At 37.1% G+C, this 22,177-nt stretch overlaps 1 protein-coding gene across 1 annotated transcript; it reads right to left on the reverse strand.

Annotated features, from left to right (window-relative positions):
* Positions 1–11,462: 11,462 nt before the first annotated feature.
* LOC139734979 (peroxynitrite isomerase THAP4-like) lies at positions 11,463–17,315 on the reverse strand. The gene is made up of 5 exons (XM_071645756.1): positions 17,080–17,315; positions 15,524–15,677; positions 14,187–14,293; positions 12,004–12,107; positions 11,463–11,606 (listed from the first exon to the last, which is right to left on the reverse strand). Exons 1-5 carry the CDS (start codon positions 17,090–17,092, stop codon positions 11,484–11,486), a joined length of 501 nt encoding a protein of 166 aa, XP_071501857.1. The 5' UTR covers positions 17,093–17,315; the 3' UTR covers positions 11,463–11,483.
* Positions 17,316–22,177: the final 4,862 nt, after the last annotated feature.

Below are 22,177 nucleotides of genomic sequence, written 5' to 3' on the forward strand. Positions count from 1 at the left end.
TTTCTACCTTATCGATCATGGCTGAGTCATGGCGTCGAAAAAGGGCAAGTAAAACGTTTTCCTTTCAAAGCAAACATGAAAAAAGCATCAAATTATGGGAATTAGTAAACTGTTGATTTCTGAGAAATGCAAAAAAAATGGTCTAAGTTGTTTTTTTTTGTCCCTCTCCCTCCCTCGTGAAGTTTCTTTACAACAAACTATTTGAACTCGCGCTTGCTGGGCACATTCACTTGCATCAGCACTCGTCACACTCGCCATATCCTTTCCAATTTCAATTTCAATTTTATTTTCATATTTTTCGATGGAAAATACATAATATATAACAAAAGATAATAATACATGAATGTACAGCTTGGATATGTAGAAAAATAAATAGGAATACAAACATAATACATAGTGGTCGATGTGTCATCCTGTATCTAAAGGCCGTGTCATACCTTTCCGGGCAAGCTAACCGGGCTTGCTGCGAGGAGGGATTTTCCGCATGCAGGAGAATTTTCCGCGGGCGGACAAGAATGTTTGCGAGTTTCACACCTGTTGCTTACTTACTAGACACGTACTACAGGTGTACTTACCTTCTACTTGCGTGTATTCCGTGTGACCTGCGTGAGAGCTTTGAAACCGATCCGTTTTCTGTTACGAGCGACTTACAAGTACTGAGATGTACCTGCGTTGAAATTGCCTGCGAGGTGCTGCTGAACAGTGCTGGTAAGGGTCTCATACTGGTGTTCTGCGTGTACCCCTGCGAGCGAACCCCAATGACTCACTCGAAACAAGTTTTGAGCATACTCAAACCTTGTCATACCGCATCTGGGGAAGTTTTGCTGCTTGACTTGCGGGGAAACGAATTTGCTACCCGGAGCTCTCCGCAGTTGGTCCGCACCTGAGAGTACCTATAGCGCGTATCTCGCCTGTAGTTGCCCGGAGGTGCGCACGCAAGTCCGATTTAACCGCAACCAAGTTTTGAGCATGACAATTTTTTTTCCCCCGGGCGAGTCGCGGGGATGTCCGGAGAGGTCCACGCAGAACGCGAATAGGAGGCCCTTAGCGGCAGCACCTCGCAGGCAACTCCCACGCAGGTACTTCTCAGTCCCGTATATGCAGCCAAGAAAATGACATTCTGTGGGACTTCTGTCATTCCTTCAAAGGAATTCCTTCACTGAGTTGTCAGCCCCCACGCGACTGGTACAAAGTCACACAGTATACTCGCAAGTAGAATTTAAGTAGAACGCGTCCAGCAAGTATAATGACATATGCACTGAGTTGCCAAAATCCTTGTCCGCCCTCAGAAATTGTCCCGTATGCTTAAAAATCCCTACACGCATCAAGCCCGAGTAGTTTGCCCGGAAAGGTGACAGGGCCTAAACATGGTTGCGGGTAAAAAAAAAAATTGCGTGCGCACCTCCGGGCGACTACGGGTGAGATACGTGCTAGGTACTGTCATGTGCGGATCATCTACGGGGACCTCCGGGTAGTGAAAATTGTTCTTTGCAAATCGCACGCAAGGCTTGCCCGGAAAAGTGTGACACGGCCTTTAAGATTGTTGTACTTTTTTTTCACTATCCTGCAGATGAGTAGCTTCCAATCGACGTGTTTTCTTTTCCTTTTCTTCATTCTTCTTTATACAGCTAGCCCATCATGCTCTTGTACGCACAAGTTTCAGATATACAGACTGTAAGCCTTCACAATGGGTTTGAAACAGAAATGACCGTATATAACTTGTATATTAAACGCAAAAAACTCCGAATAAATCAAAATAGAAATGAATTAAGAAGATGCTCCCACTGTTTGCAGAATAGCCGCATCAAACGTATCGCTTTTTATACCAAATACAACAGTCTCGCCTCATCAGACGTTTAGCGGAACAATAAAGACAATAGCTGCATATACTCCGCCTAGATTATAGGCTAACTGGAGAGAGATGTCGGGGGCATGGCTTGCGATTTTTGTAATTTCACATTGTAATACATAAATCGACAGCTCCGTTGCATAGATTTGTGGAATTTATTGTGGTCCTTGAGCAGAGAAACAATACTCTGAAAAAACAGTGTAATTCCATTACAATCACTTGTGTAGAGTGTATGCATGTCATCTTCTTTTGTTGTGCTTCCTTGAGCCCCCAACTCATGCATTCTTATGGTGAGGCTGCCATGTCATCATCCTTGATTGTTCATTGCAATTTGTTGTAAAATTTTAAAACATTTTTATTCCTCAACCCAATCAATATAAATTCTGAAACTCTGTACTCGGTATGACTAATTTATAGTTGTTCAAATGTAAAAGTCTGGAAATCATCCGGAGGTCTCCTTTAAAAATGAATTCTCAGGGTCCATACATTAATTTGGGCGGGTTCACTCTTTATGGCGTGCCCGAACTCCCGATCCCAGCGAAATTCAAACTCTGGTTAAAGGTGCATTTTACCTTTGAGAGCAGAGATTTAAAGAATTTTGAAGATATCATATTTCATGCATATGTGTAGGTCTGTTGTATCACGAAATATCCTACCATATAAAATTCTCGCAATAAATCCTAAAATATAAGGAGATATCAGTATTTTTCTTAATAGGCCATAACTGTAGAAGGTTTAGTCTGAAAACATTTTTATTATGTAATGACTATACTGACATGTAGAAGTTATTCGTTGTACATATGCATATGAATCCTTAAAATGCATGTTGATTTTAAACTTTTTGTATATTCTGTTGAAAGAAGTGAAAATAAAACCTTTGAACTGAATTGAATTGAATTATAACTAGTGTTCGCATTTAGGGTATTTAACGATAGTTAACATCGATAAGACGGATTCATTTTTTTTACAGTGGTATTTCTATCCCAAACTCACATTTTAAAACCATTTTGAATCACTAATGCTTGGTTTTTGTTTCATCTGCAAATGGCAAATTATGCCTTTAACCATGCATTCACCGATTGACTGAGACAAGGCTACGGGCTGTAATTCAAATAGCGCTATTCAAAGCGATAAGAATTCCGCTGTCTGTTGGTAGCGTTGCCGAGCAGACGACAACGAAGTTATTTTGACGTACAAACCTTGCAAAAGTGCAAGTGGAAATTCTGGATGACCACACGATAAATAAAGGTTAAGAGATAAACTCAAAGTAGATCTACAAGATATTTTGATAAATGGCGAGGTGCGATATTTAAGTATATAGTAAGTAGATCAGTATAGTTCACAGTGATCTGGTTAATTTGAGACGGCTCTCCCAATCAATTCTAAGGAACCGCGACTTGGTCTTCATCCAAAGCAGGCTTTCATGAGCGTTGCAACTGGTCTTCAGGAACTAAAATTCCATCGTGTGCGTGTCCTCTGACAAAATAGAACCCACAAACAAACAAACAAACAAACAAACAAAACTGTAATACCTATAAATACTTGCCAGATAAAACTTGAATTGCACACTTTTGTCTTCAGTTTGGATGTCGGGATTATGACATTGTGTTAAGTTGTGTTCAAGAACCTATAGTCCAATTTAACTGCATTGCAGGGTCTATAGGGTTCCAAGCCTGTCCGTACATACTTTTACAAATTGTAATCTATTTGAAAGAAAGAAAGATATTCAGAGGGGTGAAGGTTCAGATCAGCAGTTGCGATCTTAACAAATTTAATTTGTATAGGGAGACAAAGTGAAGAAACTCGCATCTAATGATCTGTAATCTTTTTGTTCTATTTGTTGATGTATGGTAGCAAACCTGTTTACTATAACTTATGATTTCTTTGCTATTTGAAGTCAAATCTTATATGCACAGCCTGCAGTACATGTGCACTGGGCTGCTTGGTATCACGTGACATGTCCAGCTGTGACCCATGCCAGACAAAGTTGTGGCTAGTGGCATGATGGTGTGACGAGGCATAGCTACTGGCGTGGTTTCTTGGAGGTTCATTGGATACTGTCTTCAAAACAAGGCAATTGTACGAAAACTCATGGAAGGAATTGAATCTTTGAACTGGAAATATGTCACATGCCGTCTTCGAATAGCCCAAGACCAAGGTCAGATTTGTTTTTGCTTTTACTCCTTTCTTGTTTTTTTTTAATCTCCATTTTGATGGCACTGCGCTTCAAGCAGGATAGTTAATTCAAATGCATCGAATGTTTATCAAGGTTGACTTCAATCAATGGGGCCGGAATGATATTTAGGTTTTATCAAAATCTCTCGTAGAATAAGAAAGTTATCGTAAACTAAAGTTTCCCTTCAAGTTCAAGTTGATTTATTTCATTTCCAACAAACAAATAATTAGAAATACAATGAAAAACTCGTATACACAGATGTCAGGAAATCAGTACCACAATGCAATGAACAGAATAATATTGCAAAAGAGATACAGGTAAATTATCAACAGAGATACAAATAAGTGTTACGTCACTGTGGTAAATTCATAAACAATATTGCTGGAAATGGAGGGGACTGCTAAAAAGCAGAGCTTGTAGAATGCAGTCCCCTCATAGAGAAAAAAATATAATTGCAAAAAAACAACAACAACAATTTCCCTAAGTGGTAGTAAAAAAAAAAGACAGAGTAATACACACATGCATGCACACATACCAACGCACATTAACAAACACAAGGCGGCTCTCTTGTAAGGAAAGATTGATGAGAGGATAGAAAGATAGTGAGGAAGGTAGTAAGTCCTTTCTTTGTTGACAGTGATTTAGTCGCAAACACTATTGTATGCAAATTAATTGAGCAACTGAATGTCATCAACTTGAAACTCTGCCATCGGTTCGTGTGCAAAATGAAAGTTTACGAATCACCTGTTTCTGTTACGTATTCTCTCTTAGTATTTTTTTAAAATCTTTTAGGCGATCCGTGAAAGCTCTCGGATCATCTTCTGTTTCTGTACGAATTCTTTCTTTCTCTCTTTCTTTATGCCTTTATTTTAATTTCCGTACACATCTTGTGCAAAGCATATCTCTGAAATAGCAAGCTCTTACCTCTTGAAATTTGCAGTAATTAAGTTTCATGAGCCCAACATCGTCTCTACCTCCATTTCTAAACGTTATTTTTGCATTTTTGCATTTTGCATCTTAATATGTCTATATATATCTATATGAAGAGCTTGCTTCCAAAAGAAGCTAAATCCATTGAAAAATGATGAATTTAGCGCCTTTTGGAAGCAAACTCTTCATAATATACACAATATAAAATGCCATGACGAGTCATTCGTATTTGCGTTTCCGTACGGACAAAACGTTTGTTTGTTTGTTTGTTTCTGGATGGAATCGGTTTCTAATTTTATCGAGCATATTCTTTTTTTTTCCATTCCATTTTTTAAATTCTACCTGAATTGATATGACGGGCCTGTCAAAGTTGAAACTTCGTGCGTGAGTGAATGGCGATATACAGTGCAAAATGTGTGAAAAAAAATGCATATTTTCAACCCGTAATAGCTCTTTATGATGGACGATATCCCCGCATTTCTTTTCTTATTCTAATTTCTACACATTTCAAAAGGTGACGAGTGGTAGATGTCAACAAATGGGACTTCAATGCTGGCAAATTGATTTGAAGCAATCAAATTTCTGCATGAAATGAAAAACATGAAATGTCATTACGACGTAGGTCATCAGATTTCAAATTCATTCATGCGTATCTCTCTTATCCATCACCAATCTGTACCCAGATTTCATGTTGAAGCTGACAAAATTCTCTATCAAAATTGTTGTTATTTTCATGCAATCTTATTACGACTTCATCGTAAAAAAAAAATCGATTGAAGATAAATACCCTTGTAAAATTTGACCATATTACGTGATATCTCTATGTCAGTCCATGTTTTTTTTTCTCTCTCGAAATGCCAAACGACATGACTGTGTTCATCTAGTGCAGTAGCCGCGTCACTTATGATTCAGTGTATTTTTCCCAGATCTTGATATGTTAAATTTTGTAGTTTACCCTTTGGGTGTTTGTGACATATCTGAATCATGTCTTAAAATTCAATAAGTAGGCCTACTGCTTTGAAATGCAGCACGACTCTTTCTAGATTTAAGTGCTTACTGAAGCGTTCTTTTTTCGAACAGTTAGCCATGACTGAGTAGACAATGTTATTTTATCTTTCCTGTCTTCTATCCGTATGTATACTGCATGTGTGTGTGTGTGTGTGTGTGGGTGGGTGTATATAATATGTACGTATTAATGTGATGGTGTTTTGCTTATGTTTATTTACTTTGTTTCACACAGAATCAGTTGTAATATTATTAATATAATTATGTTGCTATTGTAAAGTATATTGTATTTTCATGTGTAGGCAACCTAACACAAGCACAAGATACTTTCAAGGCTGCCTGGCTCTCATTGTAAACGCCACTATTATACGTTTTTGTGTCTTATTTTGCCGAAAAATGGCCTAAATTGGCCTCAATCAATGATCAATCAATCAATCAATCAAATTGGTTGAAATTGAAAGTTAAGGTTTCGATTTTGTACATTCCATACGGTACCTGGGCATATCTAGCTGTTGCCAATCGTCCGTACGATGCAGTACAGTGTACCAAGTTGGAATTATAATATTGATAATAATAATAATAATAATGATAATAATAATAACAAAATTGAAATATTATGGAGAGTATGTTGGACAATTTCTAACCCTAAAGGGCCGGGGGCAATATTTTTGATTGTGTGTGTGGGTGTGTGTGTAAACTTACACAATTTGTTACTCTCATTATTCCATATTCAGCACTTTAGAATTTATTTCAAAGTAGTTTTTGGTTAAGAATAGAAAAAAAAAACAACAACAACAAACAAACAAACAAACAAACAAACAAACAACAATATTAGCATTGTCTGAAATAGATAACAACTGCGTTGAAGTATGATTATCGGGACTTTAAAATGTGGACAATCCCCATGTTGTAATGTCCGTATAACGCTAAAAGTGTAATGTCCGTATAATGCTACATTTGTGAACTTGTAGAGTAAATGCTGAATTGGTTGTCACACAATTATCAATTTACAACTTAATTAGGACCTGAGCACTCTTCTTCGAAGAAATTTTCTGTTACTTATTGCTCCAATTCATAATATTTTTCAACATAAATACATTATCCACATGGAGGTATTTATAATCGTGTCCACAAATGTAATGTCCGTAACGACAAGCATTTTGTGTATGATTTATAGTAACTAAGAACTCGGACTGTTAACACTTCGGGATGACTGGGTTAGAAGAAATCACGAATGGATTCAGAATGATAATGCCGAGTTGTTGAAATAAGCCCACAAAGTCACACAAATAAATTTCTGAATGTAATGTCCGTGACGCAGGAATTGCCAATTGCCAATTTCCAATAGAAAAACAAAACAAAAAAAAGTCGGAAAAACAAAGAAATGCATAAGAAATTCTGAAAACAACAGAATACATAAGAATTAAATTCACTTTTGGAAGTTCGATGTACAATTATTGTTGAATATTTTAAAACAGATACACGAACCAAATAGACTCTCAATCCTTTTAAGTATGCAAAAATAAGATCTTGGGCTTAATTTGCATAATTAATTGATTAAATTAGAAAATGATGATGTCAACAAATCTTAGAGGCATTATTTACCATTTGCAGATGAAACAAAAACCAAGCATTAGTGCTTTTAAATAGTTCTAAAATGTGAGTTAGGGATAGAAACAACCACTGTAAAGATTTGAATTCGTATAATCAATGTTAAATATATTATTAAATACACAAAATGTGAACAATATTTGTACCACAAAATTTTCCAGATTAAACCGTCTACAGTTACAATTCATTGAGAAAAATATTGATATCTCCTTATATTTTAGGCTTTATTGCAAAAATTGTATATGGTAGGATGTTTTGCGATACAACAGACCCACACATATGCATCAAATAATATGATATATTGAAAATTTTTGAAATCACTGCTCCCAAAGGTAAACAGGACCTTCAAGACACGTCTTGTAGATTACAGTGTGGGTGTCACAGATGCAAAAACAATCTTCAAAATACACCCTCTCTGGAACTGTGTTGCATAACTGCAGAGTAGTATGCAGCCATGATTACAGGTTCATGGTAATCAACACATATTCACACATAAAATATGTACACATTATACTTTATGTATGTTTATATGTATATATATATATATATATATATATATGTACATATATATATATGTATACGCATATATATATATATATATGTGTGTACATAATGTATATTTACATATAACACTCACACACACATTTGTATACAGATATATGCATACAAAAACATACATACATACAGTAGCAAGTTTTATTTCCATATAATTTTATAAAAAGAAACTCTGCAAGAGAGTGAATAGAACCTTGGTGTTGGCGAGTTTGAGAGAAAGTGGTAGAGCGCTTGAAAAAAAAAATTGTGCGTTCTACTTGTTCAATAAAACTCAAAACTTCATCTCAAGAGGGCGGAGGCTGCTTTTAGCAGTCACAGAAAATGAGAAAGGAATATGCGATGATCCTTTACAGACGATTGTGCTTGCATTCAAATATATTAGGTGGTGGTTTGACCTGCTAAGTTTGCTTTTGGTGGTCTTATTACAAAAACCTTCTTTGAATCAAAATTGAATTAACTGTGTAAACTACAGACACATGCATTCCACTTATTTTAAAGAATTATAGTACATTTGGTGCTTTGGTCAGTTTGTGGGAAATTAAGTACTTGGATTGCGTTTTGTAGCTATATGATATATTAATATGTCTGGGTTAATATAATTATGTGGAAATTACTGGAAGTTTGAATCATGGGTGCTGCAAATGGTATTTGGATAACAAATCTCACCTTTTTAGACCATAATTTATTGGATTTTGGTAGTTCTAGCAAAGGATATTGCACATGTAATTGTGAGTTCTGGATTCGGATGAACTGCACACATTATGTTTAACGATTGCACATTAAACTACATCAAAATTTGTGAGTTTCATGAGTTTGAGCCACATTTACCTACATTGCACGGGCTAGTTTGATCGCAAAGTCCATATTCATTGTAGAAAGTTTGCAGAATATTATGTGCATCGACGTTGGGGATGTCTGACAATAAAGCAAATGACACTGACATAATAAATGAAACTTTTTTAGTGTGATTTATTTCAAACAAATGTCAAGCTCTCATCCTCACACAATATACACTTGTACATGTATTTTGATTTCATAAGTCATGAACAAAAGTAAGCTGAACTGTGAATCGCAAAGTACAATGGTATACCTTTTTACCACATAACAGAAAAACCGTCAGTTAATTTAACATGAAACCTTGGGGAAAGTGAATTGGTAATGTAATCTGGCAAGATCTGCACATATGTAAACAAACTGAGAAAAAGAAAGAAAGAAAGAAAGTACATGTACATCAACTTATGAGTTTCCACTGCTCAAAGAACATACTAGTAGCCTGTTAGAAGGCAATGGTGTGTACGAGAATTGTGCTATCTACAACAGGCTGGTCAAAGATTGGTCTTGGTTATATGTATGTAGTACAAGTATCCTTTCAGCCGATGTCAAACTTGGGGTGTCAAAAAAATATTTCAGGAGACAAAAGTTGAGTTGACCTGGTGGTGACTGTCACAGGGCTGCCAACACTGGAAACTAGTTGAGAGTGAGACTCTCATAGGCCAATGCTATAATTTAGGAGTCAAAATGAGTGAGATCAATAGAAATGCATGCAAATGAAACAAAGATTTAGAGTGAGAAAGGACCAAAATGAGTGAGTCTCACGCTCAATGCATGAGAGTTGGCAGCCCTGCTGTCAGTAGGTGTACAGTAAATCCACTTGTAGAATGTGTTTTGTTTAACACAAGTTGCACAAAAACTTGTACTTGACTTGAGGGATAATGTACTAAACATTCTATAAATTACAGTTTGGATATGCAAGACGACACTTTGCAATTATCTATACATTGTTTGTGCATGTACATCAAATGATAACTAGGCTTAATATAAAGCCATTCTTAACTCAAAAACTACATCATCAAAAGTACTTCATCCTTGAAAACGTGACCACAAAGATATCAAGTCAAAATACAGCCTTTTTGCTATTACACATCATCCTCAAATCCAGAGCCATACTTTGCTACAAGTTCTTGGGGTTTCTTTTTAGACTGTCTTCAGCAAGATATCCATGACTTCTGCCATTTCAAGAAACAAGACAAGAACAACAAAATATCATTTTTTTTCCCATTTGATTTCTCATAAACTATGTCTTCGTCAAGATGGCAACCATTTTTGATATCTCCATTGGATTTTGTTACTCAAAGATTGTAAATGGACAAAAAAAAGAAGCCTTAAAGCAGATCTAGCCTGCCCTTGACAAGAATGATAGACTCAGAATAACTGCCAAAGAATGAAGATGGTGTACATTAAAAGTGGGCATGATTTGACTACATCAGGTAGGTGCGAACAATTTCAGTTTCAAGTAGGACAAGAATGTGTTTCCCATACATTAGTGAAGTAAATTACCTCATGGTAAATGTGATCATCTAAAACAATCCTACGTACAATTTCCTTTACATTACATCGTACTACCATTCTATTTCTGCTTAGAGCATAAATCTAACTCGATAAACATGATACAGCAATGATCATATCTAGATGCATTCATATTTTTCTTGCTTTTTTTTTACACACTAGCTTTTGGAAATTCTATCAAAAATATATTCCTCACCTTGTGAAACAATTGATAGGGTTGTATCAGTGCTCATTTTTATAGCATTTACAGAATATTGCTCAAAGTCTTTAGCTTTAAATGGTAAGAAACTGATAAAGAAAATTTAAAAACTGAAAGCTTAAAAATGTGATGATGGCAGGTGTGTCTGTTGGAAGTGTAAATGCTGTAATGAGAGTAAATCTCCGGCAATTTTAATCAAATTGTTCACATTATTCTGACATGATGTCTGCTGCTTCATTTTTGATTAACTGCCTTCACTTGTGTCAAAATTTCCCATGGTGAAACTCTGAAAGCTTACAGAAGATTGATATGACCCACCCTCATTAACAGTCACAGAGGCAGTATTGTCAGAATTAGCCACTACAAAGTGCACCATTATTTACATGCAGAGCATTCAATTATCCACAGACGATGAATTTGTGCGCAAAACATAGTGGGGGGAAAAACACATGACAGCAATATGAAGTACAAAGAATTCAAACTTTATTTGGTGAAAATCAGACTGCCTTTTCTTTCCTGCATAAATGAGAATAAGCCTTTAAAAAGTATGCATAGTGTAGCATTTTCTCAGCATGTTCTGATTTAGGCATGCTGATATTTAACAAGGTTATCAGCAATACAGTCCCTTTGAAAGCGCTTCAACACTTCATTGCCTACTACCATTTTTTTGTTGTTTGTCTGTTTATTTAAAATGTTTTGTTCCTCATCTTCTGTAACCTTGTTTATCAACATACATGTCTGTCGATTATCATTGCAGGGGGTGTACAATACTTGTACTGCAGTCTCTTCTGACTGGAGCTTGTGCAGTCATCCTACTCAACCTTCTTCTTATACTGGACCTTCAGATGTGGAAGGAGTTCTGGTGTCCTGCTCGTTGCCATGGCGACATTCTGCTCCAGAGTGTTCTCATCGATCAGCTTGAACGTTCTGGCGATCTGTGGTGAAGAACCAAATAATGGGGTCAGTTTGAACAGGAAATAGACATTTTTTCCTTTGTTTGCATAAGATGACCATTGTTGCATATGCAGACATGCTGATAAATCAGTGGGGTGGGGGTCTGAGCATTTTTGTTTATATCATCTGGAACAATTTTGGACCACACCTCCTCATTTCAAGTGTGTGTTCCCTCCCTTTTTTATATTGCTATTGCAAACAAAAGCCACTTGTAAAATAATCAAAAACTATTCAGCATCTACTGGAATCCGGTCAGCTGCGAGCTATCTCCGTTAACCTGTTGAGGACGGGCTGATTTTGCTACAACACGCATTTCCCATAGACACCTGCCTTAGTATACTCGGGACTCTTCCTCAACGGGTTAAAGGAAGAACTCACCTTGGTGGTCTTGGGTTCTTTGCCAAACGACACACTGCTGACAGAGGTCGAATCCAGGCACAGCTCCGTGCCGTTCACTTCCCCTTCCTCGATCTCAACCACACCTGCGGAGGGACACAAAGGGGATAGTTGCTGGCCGAGTTGAAGATGGACCCAATAATGATAATCATGATAGACATTTCAATAATGATGCATTTGTACTGCCATTTTTATTTTGAAGGCAATATTATATATATATATTCCATATATACATAAATAAATAAAGTCTGGAGAAATGTTGATGTCACAGATTCAGGGACAGTAATCAGTTCCCAAGTTTGGAAGTAGCTGAAGAAAATGCTGTAATTGTGTAAAGATACCATAACTTGAATATTTGTTTGCTTCGAGTGCCAATTGGCGCAGAAATTTAATAGCATTGTACACACTGTCCAAAGTCTCTGGGCACAGAAAGGGTTATTACATAAGAGTCTTAATCTTCTTCCAGTACTAGAATGCAATGCTATGTTTAAGATTTCAATGGTTTTTAGAGAAATCTTGTTGTATGCTGTGATTAACTCAGCCCTTATCAGAGCAACAATATTTGAAAGGATGTCAAAGGATGATTGGCTAGCAACTGAAGAGGCTCATGCACATCCCATGGGTGGATCCAGGAATTCTGTAAAATGGGGGGGGGGGGGGGGAGGGGAGGGAGGAGGGGTGCCTTTCCATCATTGTGATTATTTACTATTTTTGTTGCCATGGCAAAGTGCATTGTTTCTTTTTTATGACATCATTCGTGCATATACTTTATATTGTATTTGAAAAAAAAATCCTTTATCAGACGAGTGTAAGAAAAATGAAAAAAAAATTGTATCACTTTGGATTATGTAAACTTTTTCTTTTCTTTTTGATGATGGAAATAAATACACTATTGAATTGAATATCAAAGATAGGTGCTTACGCCCACTATTTTTCTTTTTATTTCTTTTGTTTGAACAAAAGAACAAAGGAGGGAGGCAGGCCTGGTGCACTCCCCCCTGGATCCACCACTGCATCCATCCTAGTAGCATTCTCTTGACTTTCAAATACAGTCAACCTTGCTTCATTTCATTTCTTTTATTTTTCCATCTCCAACAGAACTTGCAGGTACATTTTTCCTTCCATGTGAAATATAAATATGTACATATATATGTGAATATTACAAAGTGTGATAAGTGGAAATCTATAGATATATACAAATAACAAAGTGAAAAAGAAAAAAGCACACACAAAATAAACATTCTGAAATTGCGAAAATGCAGAAGATGGGGGAGGAATGCTGAAGAAGCAAAGCTTGTAGGGTGCATTCCCCCTAAACATATACATGTAATAACATCTTATATCATTGAGCTTCTACTTAACAAATGAGATTAAATTCTACTTAACAAAAAAGCTTAAGTCGACCTCGAATAAATCAAATAATCACCTATTAAGTCGAAGGTGTTTTCAAGTCCTCTTCTCTCTACATTCCTTTGATTTTAAATTCCTCCAAAGTCAAACTTTCTCTTTTAGACGTCAAAGTTTTTTCTTCAGTCCAAATACATTCGACTTTAGGCAAGGTTGACTGTACTTTCGCCACTCCGCCCACTGTGTAAACACCCACAGTCCCATATATGTCACTAGCACAGGTGACCACTGATTAGCTAATGAAGGCAACATGAATACAGTGAGTGTGGTTTTTGTACAAGTATACTGCAAGAAATATTGTTCATTGCAAGAAGGTGATGGAAGGACATGCCTCCAACTCATCCAAGCCGAACCGAGTCGTTAACCCTTGACCCCAACTTGACCTTGACTTCAAAACCATGTGCAGAGGCTCTGCAAATCTTTTACAGATGTAAAATGAGTCTCACAATCATCCAGAGGGTCTTTCACAGTGCACTCATGTTATAATGAACATGGCTAGGACACTTGTAACGATAAAATGATAATTTAGGTCCGAATGTTATCATCTACGTATCTTTATGTATTCTACTGTTCAGTTATAAAGAGATTTTGATATAACGAAAGAAAATTGCAGGTCCCGAGGACTTTGTTTAAACAGGAATTGCCTGTAATAATAATCTCCTATATTATGGCAACACCTCATCATAAACATGGTTCCCCCTTTAATATTTAAGGGTGATGCTAGCAGCTCTACCAAGGCTACCACGACACCTGCTTACCTATATTTTGAGCCGACAAGAATGCCACCTTGTTGGTGCCTACATTAACTCGTAGAAAGCCGCTCTCATTGTGCATGGGCTTGTTATTTGGGTCATGTGAAGAGAAGCTGCAAATTAAAAGAGACAAATCATGGTGAAAGGCCCGTAGAATTATTATTTTTGCTCTGATGTTAAAGAATTGAAAAGGAATGTCTATTACAAACAAAACATTCACTTCAACTGGTATTTCAAAAAAAAAAACTGCGAAATATAAAACTTACAAACCATATCAAAGAAAGCAAAAGTTGCTGCATACAAAGTAGAGTGACATTTTCTGATAACTTGCTGATATTCTTGATCAAGAGGAAAAGGCAAACCATGTTCACAAAATAAAATACAGTTGGTATTGAAAAGTCCATTTACAAGTACAAGATGTAAATGCAATGATAATAAATGATAAATTGAACCACCTGGGTAGATTTCTTTGGCAACTCATTAAGAATTCATATTATTGCAAAATAAGTCTACAATATGCTTCAAAACAAAAGTAAATTTTAAAATTAAATTAATTTAGTTCAAGAGCACTAAATGAAAGTGATATGATTAGAAATGATAATAATGAAACACATTATTAATTATTATTATTATTATTATTATTATATATTTTTAATTTTAATTCTTTTAAAACAAAAACATCTTGCTGCAGCAACTACACTGTATTATCCGGAAAAGGGGGCGAGTAGGATGGGGGATAGGAGATAATGGATGTCCAGATCAAATTTGTTGTTTTTTTCAATCACGTGTGATATTTTACTGGTTATAATACATGTAAGACATATTTTACATTGTCATACATATATTTTTTCATCTTATATTATATTCAACTTTATACTTTGATTGCCGTTTTAACTTTTCGTATTTTGTATTGTATTGTATGTAATATATTGTTATGGATTGTAACATTGTACTGTTCGAAATTTGTTTCAAATTGTAAACTGTATTTTAATGTTTTTTATGTAATACAGGGCTCTCTTGTAAAGAGACTACCCTATAAAGAACACAAAATAAATAAATAAATAAACAGTCATTTACAATGGTGCTCGTGATGTTGAGCATATTCTAAGGCATTGTACAGAACTTGATATGTGAAGTTGTAACAAACTACATGTGTTTTTAACAGTTTCTTATATTTGGTGGTCATCCAAACAACTATAACACGACCTGTTCCATGTCAGCTATAGATGGAAATTCGAGTTAATATAATAACAAATTACTCTGCAGTAAAAAGATCAAGAGGGCTATGGACAACATTGTGGCAAGATAAACAGTGATTTACAATCAATCAAAACGTGAAGTACCTGAAATTCAACATTGGCTGTCCAATGTGTGAGAAGACAAGGGACTCCTTGTAGTCAAATGGCTTAATGGTTGGATAGAAACCCTCGGCTTTCACAGATTCCCACTTTCCTAGCAACCACTCGAGTGGCCTGACCGCATCATGGAGAGCAGGACCTGGAGACAAGACAATCATGAGAAAAAGGAGAGGTCGAAGGCTGCATCAGTGTTCCAAAGTAAGTTGCATCATCTGATTCCTTAACAGACCAACTGAAATTATTGATTTCCAAATAACATATATAATCACTGCCATGACCCCCAGAAAAACAGAACAAAAACACAGAAGAATCTAATAGCTGCTTCAGAAACAAAAAAAAACAAACAAACAAAAACACACACACAGAAAAAGGTGAAGCTACTGAAGCTTCCACACTCGCCCAAAATCCTATTTGAAAAAAAAAGGCAGACAAATCTACAAACAATTTCTCATCACAAACATCATATCCAGAAAGACGAAGGAGCATCTAACAAATACAAAGATAGATCACTTTGACCGAACTACTAGTAGTGCCTCAGGCTCAGGATGCGGATGCCATTAATCCATTGAGGACGAGTCCCGAGTATACTCGGGCAAGTGTCTGTGGGAAATGCATGTTGTAGCAACATTAGCCCGTCCTCAACATCTTTCTACATCTTTTTACAAGCCCACTAGTAATCAATCCAAGAGTCAGTGGTATAAACATGATACCAGCAATGTCAAGCTAGTAAATAGAGTAATTTTGGCTAGTGAGTGTTTTGCTTTTGATGCTGTTCTATAGCTGTTGATACTTCTTTCAGTTCACATCTGATAAAATCACACGACACAACTTGTTTGCAAAGAAAATGAAAATGAAAAGTCATCAATGTGAAAAATCATCAGTACTGGATGTGATAACTGTTGTTACAATGACCATTATACGGTCAGTTTCAAATTATTATGCTATGTATCAGAGCACATGTGCTTGCTCTCTCAAGAGTCTCAGTTCCAATTTTTCATTTTGAAATGTTATCATTCCTATACAGAGTAGGCATACCATGGTTGGTATTACACATTTCTTTGGACCTTCCTAAGAATTTGCTATTCCGGATTTTGAGGGCTACCCTACCAGAGATTAACACTCAATATAACCAGGGACCACTTCACCTCCCTGATATAAGTAAATAACATGATACATGGGACATCGTGTGTTGGTACACGAGTAAAAGACCACTGCACCGACGTTCACCACACAACAACGCAATGCAATGGTAATACATGTACAAGAATAGTAACTTGTTCTGTTCCAGTGATTCTCCAAACTTAGTGTTTAGAATGCGTGAATTATCACGCCAGACGATATAGTCAGTATTGATAAATTATATCAAAGATGAACTGATTCAGGCATAAAGCAAAACTTAGATAATGTAATATGTATGTATGTATGTAGAATTCTAGCTAGGAAGTAGAAATCATACTCCAGAGAGATCTGAGCTGAGTCGCATCAGACTGTCAAGAACGGAGTATGAAGTAGATTCTAAATCAACATCAATCACCATTTACCTGATGAAGACATCCTGTAAATCTAAAAATTTCGAACAAAACTCGGAAAGAGGTACTCAGGACTTTCTGTCGCCAAACACCAATAGCTTAGGGTATGCTCACAACCGGTTATTTTGTTCTTCTGCGTAATTGATAAATACTGAGAAACTGTAAAATCCCGTTCCAGAAATCATCGCAATGTGTATACAGGGTTGGCTCGCTCTTCCTGCAGGTTTACATACAGCTCTCTAGCCAGCCAGCTGTAGGCACACAGCAGAGCGTTCGCCGATCGCACGTACATTTGTACGTAGGTGTGGACGTGGGCGCACTTCCGCGTGCTCTGCGTTGTATGGGGTGGGGGAGTTTCCCTGCACAAACTTTCCCTGGCCTCGATTAACCGCGATTGCAGGCGATCGATCCCACGGGCTTGATGTTCACATGGTGAATTACGTAAGATCGTGTTGATACTAGTACTGCGCTTGGATCCTAGTGATAGTGTGTTTACTGTAACATGTGAGGAAAGATCCTGGTATTAAACTCAACAGGCAGGAATGGGATGCTGTCCAATGTAAGTGTCATATGCCAATTCTGCTTTGAATAGGAATAGGCAAAGAGGAAGGGATGACAAGACATCCCTTTCTTATTATTAGTCCAGAACATTTCTGCAAGCAGGAAGAAAAGTCAATTTGCTACAGCGTGAAGGCAAAGCGCATCTGATTGACTCCGCGAGGCCGAGGCTCCAGACCAAACAAATTCGTTTCTACCAGATTTCTAGTTTTCTACCTCATCGATCATGGGCCTCAAAGTCATGATGTCGAAATAGGCAAGCAAACCGTCATTCGTTTTGCCCCGTGATCCATGTGTTCGCCCTAGTTAGGGTCTGGAAAGCTGACCGACCCATATTTTGTAGGCCAGCAGGTTGAAAGCCGCGAACTGCGAACTCGAGAGAGATTCAACGTGATACAGGCAATTTTGCGCGGGGTTAAACGGGTTCACACTTCAGAACCCTACACATGGCGTGCCCAAAGCGAACAAGTCTACATCAGTACCGTTCACCGACCGAGTCATAGCTAGTCCAAATCGCTATTCAAAGCGTCAGGAATTCCGCCGAAGATAGCTTGACGTGCCAACTTTGAAAAAGTGGAAATTCTGGCCGAACACACCCTAGAGTTTGGGAGATAAATTCAAGGTAGAGCTACAAGAATTTGATAAATGACAACTTGCTCTACGGCCTACATGCAGTATCATGCCCTCATTCATGGTAATCTGGTTAGTATTTTGAACCGGCTTTCCCACTCAAGGAAGGTACAATGGCGACTTGGTTTTCACATACAGACAGCAGGCTTTCATGTGTGTTGCAAGTGGTCTTTTGAAGCTGAAATTGCCTTGTGTGCGTGCTCTCCGACAAAATAGAAAAAAAAAATCGCCCCCCTCCCCCCAACCCCCCCCCCCCCCAACAACAATTAGGCACCTACCACTACCAGTCAGGTGAAAATGTTGCATGCACACTTCATGTGTTCAGATTGGATATAAAAATTGTAGGGATTGTGCTCAGTTGTGTTCTAGAAGTAGAACCTAGACCAATTTAACTGGTCTACAGCTTGTTGATGTCTAGATTACCGGCAGTAGAAGTAATTTATTTGCTAATGTGTGGCAGCAATTTTAAAAACTTGTTTACTTGATTAGTTCCTAACTTTTCTTTGCTACTTGAAGTTAAACAATATGCACCTGCAGTACATATGGCCTATACACTGTCAATGGTTGATACTCTGATTTTAGTTCCCTGTCCTGCGTGGTGTCACAAGATACACCGTGTACCCCATGGCCAGCTGTGACCCATGTCAGACAAAGTTGTGCCTGGTGGTGTGACGAGGTACTGGCGTGGCTAGGTACTGGCGTGGCTTCTTGGAAGTACAGCTACTGTCTCCAAAACATTGTAAATCAAGGGAGTTGTATGAAAAGCCATGGAAGGAATTTGAATCTTTGAACTGGAAATATGTTACTGTCTTTGAACAGCCCAAGACCAATTTAAGGTCAGATTTTGTTTCTGCCTTTACTTCTTTTTTATTCTCTCCAATTTAATGGCACTGCGATTCATGCAGGATAGTTACTGTAATTCAAATGCAGTTAAATGTTGGTTCAGTTGATTTCTGTAATGGAGCCAAATTAGATGAACAGAATGTTATAGTTTCATCAAAATCTCTCATAGAATATGAAAGTTATCATAAAATTAAGTTTCCCTTGTTTTCATGGCAGTGATTTGGTCGCAAACACTATTTATGCAAATTAGTTAAGCTACTGTTGTCATCTACTCGAAACTCTCCCATTGGTTGTGTGAAAAAAAGTTGCCATGTTTCTTGGCAGTGATTTGGCTTCAAACCTATGTATGCAAATTGGTTGAGCTACTGATGTCATCAACTCAAAACTCTGCCATTGGGTCGTGAGAAAAATAGTAGAACAAGACATGTTTCATCTCAGTGATTCACTGCCTTAGACCACTCTTATCCCTAAAAAGTCATTAAAGGCTATATTGCAAAACAACAATTTGATGTAAGGATCCACGCTTTTCTGTTTTGATTGTGTGTCGAAAGAAATTAAGTGAAGATTTGTGTGTAGGTCAATGTCCGACTTGTGAAGAGCTGACGTCATCGCCACACCTGGTTTGCTCAGATCCACGTCTGTTTCTGATCGTAGCGCTTCGGGAAAACAAAGGAAACTTTTAAACTTCCATAACACCTTATTTTAGGTCTGATTTGGATGAAACTGCTACCATTCATTTCATCTGCTTTTACTGTAGTCATTGAAGACAACAATTAGACATATCTAACTCCAATTTATGTGGGTTGGTACCAGTAACAATGTTTCAATGTGAACACTGATGGAAAGAAAGGTAAACTTGTCTACTTTAATTCAAGCCACTTGTCAATATTCTATCACGTAAATGTTGCAATAACTTGTTAAAAGGCTATCAACAGATTTTGAACCAAAAAAGTATGAGATATATTGTAAATCCATGTCAAAGGGTTTCCCAGGCTGTGATAGAAAATGTTGAAACAAATTTTTGTTTTGCTGAAGTGCAAGACATGAATATACAGTAGTCGGAAAATGGGTGAATCCAGTGAAGGAATATTAAGTAGTGACTGTACTTGTATCACATGCCAATCTGTCAATTGTATGACAATGTACATGATATTCTGCAAATTCTTTATTTGCCATACATGAATAACAGGTCACCTTCAAACTTTGTACTTTGAATTAAGGTTTGTATACATCGTATATAATGCAGGTGATCACTTCGAGAATGAGATTAAGACAACTCTCCAGAAAGAATGTATGCCACCCTAACTACAGTACCCAGGTACAATGTAGCTCTAAACATTTTAGTCCATGTACATTTGTATTACCTGTTGTGTGGGTGTTGAACTTAAAAAAGAAAGAAAGCGTTTTTTGTATGACAAACTTAGGGTTACATCGACTGATATGCAGTAAGAATGCAGTGTTAAAAATGTATGTTGATATGAAGCATATTTACAAGTGTTCCAACAAAATGTGACGTTTTTGCAAAAGGCATTAAAAGAGATATCAATTGTAAGCATGAAATGAAACAGCTAAACAAATCTGTGGAATATAATGTCAAATTTCCATTTCTGAAATTGAACAAGAATTGATTAAAACCAGAATGCACATTGATGCTAGAGGTCATCTACTGCACTTTGTAGGTGAACATGCCAAAGATGGTGAAAACCTTGAACTTCGCAGTAACTCTGGGTGACAATTATATATTTAGGGGTGATGTGATTGAGGGTTAACAAATACATATTGAGTTGTTTTCAGCCTACGATGACCATGAAAAACATCCTCTTCATAATGAATTTTTACACTAAATTACATGATGTACATTTTATAATCATCCCTTAGCGGGAGATGACACAAACATTGCAAAGAAATGAAAAAGAAAAGGAGAACACTTCTGATGTCTAAGGCGGGATGGAATGTGTAAATTTATGCATCATAAAAGTTGTTGGGAATACTGATTTAGGAAGGACCGCAGCACCTAGTTGGAGTGTATCATAGCACCAAATACTTCAGAAAAATGTCGCACATTGCAGTGCACTACCCAACTCTCATCCAAAGTGGCAATTAGAAGGCGCCATAAGAATATAAACAAAATGAAAAGGAGCCACAGAGAATGCTCCAATTGCGTTGTTGTAATATCTATGTAAGTGTTTGTAGTTTCAACTTCAGCCCGAAACTCTTTGTTCTCATACAGAATGTCATCTTTGAGTAAAAATGTGGAAGAAAATCTTTGTAATAGAGAGATGGTGCATTATACCTGTGAATGATTTTGGAATGTTGCTACTGCTAGATAAATCTCCAACATACTGGATGAGTAAGGTTGACGTTCTGGTCTCGATGTGCAGAGTTACAATAAAAACAAAGTGCTATGTAGGATTATAAGCAAAGTTGTTATGTTAGGTTCACACGTGCGGGATTGCAAATCTGGAAAGTTTGTTTTCAGCTTACCATTGAGAGGGAACATTTTCCATGCAAGCAGAACATTTAACCTGAGATTGATATTTTTCCTTTTTTCCTTGCACATTAAATGGACTTCAGTATTCTCATAGAGTTGTTATAACTTTGAGTGGAAATACCAGAATGCCCGCTGCAGCAAGAAACAAATGTAATCAGAGGTCGATGAGTAATTCTGTATTTAAGCAGGTCCATTACTATGGCCACACCTCCTCTTCTCCTCGTCTTTCAAAGACCTTTGACATTTCATGGAGATCCTCCTCCCACTCTCACAAAGTGAATGCAAAATTTGGAAGCAGAGAATTCGAGACCCTGTAAAAAAATCATGCATAGGAATCGACAGCAGCAACAAAAAGTTTCCTTGAAAAACAGTTGTCTTTTGCAAACATCTTCAAGCATGTATGAATTTCTTTGAAAAGGATCGGGATTAGAATTCTCTCTCTAAATTCACAGAGGTGGTTGTTGCTTTGCAGGTTCTGACTCTTCATTGTACTTTGAAAAGACGAGACCGCTCTGATTTTGCTGTGCAACATGTTCTCCTCTCGTTCCAGAAACCTAATCCTTGGTCAGAAATGAAACTGAAAGGAGG

This window comes from Diadema antillarum, unplaced genomic scaffold (genome assembly GCF_040938485.1).
Source record: "Diadema antillarum isolate AM-2024a unplaced genomic scaffold, OU_Dant_1.0 seq00000561_RagTag, whole genome shotgun sequence".
Lineage (NCBI taxonomy): Eukaryota > Metazoa > Echinodermata > Echinoidea > Diadematoida > Diadematidae > Diadema > Diadema antillarum.

Bases quoted from the DNA above. Each gene is read 5' to 3' on its own strand.
- LOC139734979 (XM_071645756.1), bottom strand. The intron at 14,294-15,523 runs GTACTTCACGTT...TTTAATTTGCAG, and splicing joins CAGCCAATGTTGAATTTCAG to CTTCTCTTCACATGACCCAA. The intron at 12,108-14,186 runs GTAAGCAGGTGT...GTCCCTCCGCAG, and splicing joins CTTGTCGGCTCAAAATATAG to GTGTGGTTGAGATCGAGGAA.